This window comes from Brassica oleracea, chromosome C3 (assembly GCF_000695525.1).
Source record: "Brassica oleracea var. oleracea cultivar TO1000 chromosome C3, BOL, whole genome shotgun sequence".
NCBI classification, from domain to species: domain Eukaryota; kingdom Viridiplantae; phylum Streptophyta; class Magnoliopsida; order Brassicales; family Brassicaceae; genus Brassica; species Brassica oleracea.
The window spans coordinates 34,313,948-34,322,160 of record NC_027750.1 but is presented as its reverse complement, the minus strand read 5'-3'; the positions used below and the strand labels follow the sequence as shown (position 1 = coordinate 34,322,160).

General features: G+C 30.4%; 1 protein-coding gene across 1 annotated transcript; it reads left to right on the top strand.

Moving 5' to 3' along the window:
• Positions 1-4,713: 4,713 nt before the first annotated feature.
• Positions 4,714-6,649, top strand: LOC106333275 (protein WUSCHEL-like). The gene is made up of 3 exons (XM_013771744.1): positions 4,714-5,283; positions 5,941-6,029; positions 6,133-6,649. The coding sequence occupies exons 1-3, from the start codon at positions 4,809-4,811 to the stop codon at positions 6,451-6,453; spliced, it is 885 nt and encodes a 294-aa protein (XP_013627198.1). The 5' UTR covers positions 4,714-4,808; the 3' UTR covers positions 6,454-6,649.
• The last annotated feature ends 1,564 nt before the right edge of the window (positions 6,650-8,213 follow it).

The following is an 8,213-nucleotide window of genomic DNA, read 5'->3' as shown; positions in this document are numbered from 1 at the left end:
TGGACCATTCCACTATTCTATGGTATTAATTGACGCATCCAGTAGATGGTCACACGTTTGTCTATTATCATCTCGAAACATGGCATTTGCGAGATTTCTAACTCAGATAATCAAACTGCGGACAGAGTTCTCTGATTATAATATTAAAAAAGTTAGATTAGACAACGCTGGTGAATTCACATCCCAAGCATTCAATGATTATTGTATGGTAACGGGAATTGAAGTTGAACATTCTGTGGCTCATGTTCATACGCAAAATGGTTTGGCTGAATCTTTAATTAAGCGTCTGCAACTGATTGCAAGACCATTGATCATGAGATCAAAACTTCCAACCTCTGTATGGGGACATGTTATTTTGCACGCAGAAACACTCATTTGAATCAGACCGAGTGCATACCACAAGTATTCCCACTACAATTAGCGTTAATAGGATTTACTGTGCAAATAGTACAGCGGGCCCCACATCTTTTATATTTTCAACATAATAGGCTCCTCTTTTTTTGACTTTCGTAACACTTTTCATTAAATTAGGGCAAAAGTAAAAACAAAAACTACGATGCCCTAAGGAAAATGAAATCTCTGCAAGTGGGTTTTAGGGGGCACCTAGACATTAGTTACAAAATATCTCGGAGTCTTTAGCCCTCCTGCCTCTTCAACAGCGCACTTCACGGCAATGACAACGATCGTGATGCGTTATTTAACATCCTCTGTTTCTCACTGCATGCTCGTTACCGTACGCACTCATAGTCACAGGTGATTAGAAATCGAAGGCCTTATATAGAAAGAGCATACGACCATATATCACTAAAAGAAAAGCATACGACCATCATATAGCTTGCTTCTGTATACTGCATATGTACTGAATATCATGTAGCTCACTTGTGTACATTGCATATGCATGTATAAGATATAATGGTATGATTAATCATGACCCACACTCGAGGTATATATTTTTCCTATAAATAAGTTACAACCCAAGTTCTATGATAAATATTATTGACTACAGTCCAAAACTTTTTGAGAGTTGCTAAAGCCTAAAACTGGGCATTTCATTAGTTCAATGAAAAGTGTAATTACATAAACAAAAAAGAAGTCGAATTTTGGATAGGTTTGTGAACAATGGGTTACATAAACCTATCCAGTCCTTAAAAGATTCCAGACTTCAATATACAATCTGATTTTCAAACTAATAGTTACAAAACTGGTATTTCTTTGCATGTTTTGTATCATCTTATATATTTAAACAGAAGTCACAACTTTGATTCATGTATGATTTTTTTTTTTAAAATGAACTTAATTGACATATTCCTAAAAAATCATGTTACATTTAATCTCTAATTTCATCATTTAAATTTTGGGCCTACCAGAAATTTTTAATGGGCTATCAATAATTGTATTTAAACAATAAATGATCCATTTGATTTATATATAGTATAAAATAAATAGATATAATTTAATGTTGTAATACTATATTTTCATATGTTAATTATTTAAATATTTGTCGATGTTAACTTTTAAAATTATAAAGATTTTTTTTTAAATAACAAAAATCATATTATCTAACAATAATTAATCTTTATTACCTTAAACCAATGAAAACAAATTTTAAACTATATAGTTTATTTTAAAAATTAAACAAAAACTAAATGTTTAATTATTTACTCGATTATATAAATCTATGAAGCGAAAATTTTAATTTTTTAAAAACTTTCTAAATTTGTGAAATGTTACAATATTTTTGAATATGACAATAAAACAATATTCTACTAATCTTTATATATATAGTTACGATTTTAATAATGAAATAATAATCCAAAAATATATACATAGAAGAAGATACAAATACATGTGAAAGTTTGAAACAATCTATTCAATGAAAAAATATACCTTAAACTTATTATGTTTTAAAAATTGATACACACATATATAGTATAATATATACTAATTTAGAATTGAAAACAAAATATTTATATAAAAATAAATGAAAACAAGAATCTGCGCGGGGATCGAGATCTGGTTATTATTATTACTCACGAATTCGATAAATCATGGGAGTCTATACTATGTAACAGCCTAGCAACTTTTGTGATCAGATTTCTTAATTTAAATTTTATTCGAGCAAATTATAATCCATCGTATCTTTAGACTTCATTATCTGTTTCCCAGAAACCTTTTAGCTCCTACAAACTTTGAAAATTATTCAAACTCTTATTACAAATCTCAATTTTTTTAATTTGTTCAAAATTACAAAACTCTTTTTATATATTATAAAGGGCTATTGCGTAGAACAGTAAGATTGTTTAAAAGTTGGGTATTGTTATTTAACATTTACACCCAAAAAAAAGTTGGGTATTGTTCCTTTTCAACTGAAAGTGTCATGGTCATCAACCAAGCAACATACTAAAACAAAGTATTTCAAACCTTTGGAAGAAAAAAAACAAATGGTTTAAGAGACTGTTGTGGTATGCTTGAATTGATATGGGGAATTGGAATGCCTCAACATTCTCATAACTAGCTACACTTGTTCGACACACTACAATATTTGATATATAATATTTAAAATATGAAAACTACATATACACACAGCCATTGTAATATAGTATAGCTGTTGTCTAGTGATATCATCTTACATTTCTTGTACATAATGTACAAAGCAACAATTTCCATACCGGGAATTTGGTTAAAATTATTCACAATAAATTGATTCATTCATCTTTTTAAGTCGAAGATCTGGGATTAAACCTGAAAACCAAAATTCTTCTTCAAACCTAGTAAGAAAATTAAAGCTCGAAATATTGACTGTTAACCAAGATTAATTCACTGGATCGTCCCCATGTAATAAATAAAATATGTATGTATCATGACCATATGGTCATATCTATACTATTAAAGCAGGATCCTATTGTCATAATTACCTTTGGGGCATGTTTCCTTCACTAACATTGCATGTTTCATTAAGGGCAATTAAGTAATATTAATAACAAATCTATATTGGGTCATTATTTTTGGATCCAGCCCAAATCAAATCTCTCTTGGGCCATTTGGGCCTATTAAAAAATCAGATTCAATTCTCACCTTTTTTTTCCTTTGGACCATTGAGTCCAAGTTCAAATAATTTTTTTTCATCTATTCTTAATTATTATTTTTTTCTTTTCTTAATATAATTTAAGCATTCATAAAAATAATTTATTTTTTTATTGAAAAGTATAAATATTTATTAAAAGTATATAATTTTTTAATTAAAATATTAACCCCATAATAAAATTAATTTATCAGAGTTATACCAACTTAATTCATTAAAAAAATAAAGTTTAATTTTTTTAACATAAATAGTCATTTAAAATGAAATACGATAAATAAAGATAAAATTTTTAAGTCTTTTATAAAATAAAACACAAATATATGAAAATGTGACATTTACTAAATATTTGTCAATTGAAAAAAAAAACAAAAATAAACCCGCGCTTTCAAAGCGCGGGTCAGTTTAATTTTTTTAACATAAATAGTCATTTAAAATGAAATACGATAAATAAAAATAAAATTTTTAAGTCTTTTATAAAATAAAACACAAATATATGAAAATGTGATATTTACTAAATATTTGTCAATTGAAAAAAAAAACAAAAATAAACCCGCGCTTTGAAAGCACGGATCAAAATCTAGTATGTACTTATATGAAAGGAATAATTATAAAATGGTGAGACATGATCAGACTTAAACAGTGGATAGAAACAACTGCCTTAACGAATTATCATCTTTATCACTCATACTCCAAAATGAAAAAAAAAACATTCATATGATGAATTTTCTTTATGTAATATATTTTCAACGTAGACAGATACAAAACAATAAAAGCTGATGAAGTAATAATTAGAAGAGAGAAAAATTGAAAAAGAATGGAGTTTGTTTTCGTCCAAGCAAAATATGCCCTAACCTTTCTAATTCCCTCATTTGTCCCTTTCCTTTTTCATGTTTATTTCTAACTTCTCTGTCCCTTTCAATCCTTCTCGACCAGATATCCTCTGATTCGATCTCCCCACACTATTTTAAATACAAATATTTTTTTCACTGATAACTCAATAAAATTCCCCAAGAAGAGTAGTTCTAGTTTAAACATAATTAATTCTTAGCAAAAATATAATAACTAAAAGTTATATAATTCTATAACCACATCCTTAGCGTAGCCTGCTTAATAAGGTTAACCATACTAATGATGGTCAAAATTAACCCATCTTTAAGTAAATCGAATAAAACTTGTTTCTTCTTTTCGTATATTGAAAAAACAATACGGAACAATATACCTTTTACATAAGAATTTCCTTCCTAATTTTAACATTTTACTCGAATATTAATCCAATGGAATTTATGTGTCAACTATACTCACTCGTGTATCACAGTTTTTTCTCATATACTACAAATTTTTCTACGTCATATATTATGTATATATAGTCATAGATTTTTCTTGTATAGTCATGATCGACATTTTCATTACCATAGTTTTACTTAGTAAACATTTTATAATTCGTTTCCTTATATATAATTATGAAATAGACTTTAATTTGTATCTGCGAAATAAAATTTACGTACACATGCATAAAAGAATAATATTGAATAGCTGATCTTTGAGATTTTGAAAAGCTTTTATTGGGTCCCCCATCTCTGTATTATATAACTCAACACTCTCTCTATATCTCCTACACACAAAACCTAAAATATCTTTTGCTTTATGGTTCTTTTCTTGGTAAAATAAAATTTCTTATCATTGTCTTCTTCTTCTTCCGATCTACTCTTCATTTTGATCTTCAAATATGGAGCCAGCGCAACATCACCATCAAGCCGACCAAGAAAGCGGCAACAACAACAAGTCCGTCTCTGGTGGTTACACGTGTCGTCAAACGAGTACAAGATGGACACCAACGACCGATCAAATCAGAATACTCAAAGATCTTTACTACAACAACGGAGTCCGGTCACCAACAGCCGACCAGATCCAGAAGATCTCTGCAAGGCTGAGACAGTACGGAAAGATCGAGGGAAAAAATGTCTTTTACTGGTTTCAAAACCATAAGGCTCGTGAGCGACAGAAGAAGAGATTCAACAGCACAACCATGACCATACCAACGTCTTCATCGCCCAACTCGGTTATGATGGCTAGTGATCACTATCACCATAACCATCATCATCATGGCGTTACCATCCAGAGACCTGCTTTGGTCAACGTTAAGCTCGACCAAGAAAATCATATGTTTCATCAGAACAGATCATATCCCAGCTTCAATAACGGTGATTTTTCTTAAGCTAATAAAAGACTAATTTCTTATGTGTTATTTTTATGAATATTTAAATTTTGATGAAAACAAGTTTAATATATTACTAGGAACCATTTAAACCCCGAGGTATTACATGAATAAGCAAAAAAACTAAGAAGATTTACATATACATATTGACTAATTAATTTCATATGTATGTATCCGTTTTCATATATATGTATATGTATATATGAGTTTGATAGGTAGATGTATATGTAATGAAGTACACAATTAAAAGATTTTTAAAATGTTGTGTTTCAATGCTAATTTTATGTTACTAGGAACCATTTACACGACTAGCTTTTACATGGAGGGAAAAAACGAAACCTAGACCAAGAAGATTTTCGTGTATATATATGATTATGATAGATATATGTGTATGTAATGGCGTATATTGGAGAAGTTGTGATCTTGATATGGGGCAAACCATATTTGCATCTAGAAAACGGTGTATTTGTTGTGTAATGGAAACTAGCCTCACGTGTTGATTTATATATAACAAAACTAGGGATTTGGGGGTAGTGAAAAAGAGCTTATTATGTGTTTCTTTTTTCGCCAATTTCGCTAAAATTATGGTGTGTAAACATATACATGCATATATGCTCACAAATCCGTATATATCTGTTTGAAGGGAATATAAATCATGCAAGTTCAGGCACGGAATATGGTGTTTTCAGTGCTTCTAATGGCTACATTAGTAGCCATATCTATGGACCTATGGTACGTTTAAAACTATATATGTCATTTATTTCAAACAATATCCTGCATGTATGAATACAAAAATTCCATTTACTTTTAATGAAATTGGATTTTTTGGGTGAAGGAACAAGACTGTTCAATGAGCTACAACAACGTAGGTGGAGGATGGACAAATATAGATCATAATCACCATTACTCAACTCCAGCCTACAACTTCTTCGATAGACCAATGCCTCTGTCTGGACTAGAAGGTCATCATCAAGAAGAAGGAGAATATGGTGGCGATGCTTATCTGGAACATAGACGCACACTTCCTCTCTTCCCTTTGCACGGTGAGGATCACATCAACGGCGGTGGTGGTTCCATCTGGAAGTACGGACAATCGGACGGTTGTGATCGTTATGGTAGAGGCCCTTGTGCTTCTCTTAAGCTGTGTCTGAACTGAACTCCTAGACCAGCGTCGTACCGGATTAAAGTTGTCTTTCGCTATCTCTCTCGCATGTTTCGCTAGTGATTAATGATGCAGTAAGTATAAAAGTAGTATCTCGAGTACTTGTAGTTTATAGTTGTATTTACTATCGTCTAGGTTGAACTTTCAATGAGTGTGTTTTTTTCTCTTTTCTTTTATAATGTAAGACGTTAAAATCTTATTACTACGAAAATGGAATCTATTTCAATAATTTACAAATAGTAATTTCAAAAAGATCCAGAGGCAAACAAATGGCGGAAAATGCTATCAAGAAGATCATGCATCATATCATATATATGATTTAATTCAATATAGGCAAATTACAATCTTATGATTTTGTTAAGCCATGTGCGATCCTTATTAGGGCTTGCTCTCTAAGTCAGAGTCTTGTGTCTTATAGTCCTCCTGAATTCCTAATCAACGTAAATGGAGCATTTTTATTATTTCATATGAAAATAATAGCTTTTTGTTTCGTCCCTTTAGTAATTATAGCATTTGTTCTTTCAAAATCTCTCTTACCTTGGAGTGTTTCCTTGTGTTTGTCAAGCATACTTAACATGGATTACCAAAAGAAAAGTTTGTCAAGCGTACTAGCTATTTTTTTTTTTTTTCACGTATACTATTTTTCTTGTGTATTTGTCATTGTCTTAAAAAGGACAAGTTAATGATGATAATGAATGATCATTGGTTAGTATACCTGATTAGTTTCTATTGTGCAAATCCTCGAGCAGCGTGACATGAGTAAGGATAATGATTTGGTTAGTTGCTTTTTGTCATAAATCTTGTTTAAGTCATCTTGGCTTGGTTTTTGGAATTCTAAAGGATATACAGTTTCGACGTATGTGCAGCCATCTTGTTGGCTGGAATGTGTCGTTATAAGCTCCTTCTATTATATTCACAAGATTAACCAAAAAGTAATACTACTACACAATGATCGCATTAGTGGACTATTTTTCTGTTTGGACGAAAAGAAAACACACACGGTTCCTTTGTTATAATTCTAGATTTCTAATCCTTTCAACAGATTAACTATTCTTCTATATATTTGGTAACCAATGCCATGCGTTAGCTTTATAGTATTTTGGACCAGAGATCATATACAATATAATGAATCTTCACTTCGAACTCTATGCTATGACTAATTTTCGTTATAACTTTTTCTACAAATAAAAACTTTGGAGATTCAACCGGTTGAGAAACTGACAATAATAACTTACTAATTCTTTATTTATCATGTCAACTTGACATCAAGCGTTTATTTTTGTTTTGTATAAGCTCAGGTGAGCAATCCCTCTTTAATGTATACATAAAACCGTACCCTTAAGAAGAAAAAGGAGTCTACATCAATGAGATCTCATATCGAGTAGGCTTTTAAATTCTTCAAACACAATCTCAATTGCATACATCTACATCTTGACGAAATTACCCATTTTCATTTTGAATTTGGAAAGAAAGAAAGAGAGGATGATCAAGTTGAATAGTTGATAATACAATAATATCCCCTATATATTATTTGTGAAACATTACAACTTCTTTTTGTAGCCACATGTCATCACTAGGATGATTCTTAGAATTACTAGAGAAATAGGTTGGTCCATCTAATTATATAATAAACTTTTTATTAAACTAACCATAAATTCATTATTAATGTCAATTATTATTTCCTTAAATAAAGATTACGGAATTGCCTAATGTGGGTAAAGTATATATGACAATTAATGATTTTGAATAAAAAA

What these genes read in the sequence shown, in the direction of transcription:
- LOC106333275 (XM_013771744.1), top strand. Translation starts at nt 4,809, where the DNA reads ATGGAGCCAGCGCAACATCACCATCAAGCCGACCAAGAAAGCGGCAAC. An exon ending in ATATCCCAGCTTCAATAACG is followed by an intron (nt 5,284 to 5,940) that starts GTGATTTTTCTT and finishes ATCTGTTTGAAG; the next exon opens with GGAATATAAATCATGCAAGT. An exon ending in GCCATATCTATGGACCTATG is followed by an intron (nt 6,030 to 6,132) that starts GTACGTTTAAAA and finishes TTTTGGGTGAAG; the next exon opens with GAACAAGACTGTTCAATGAG.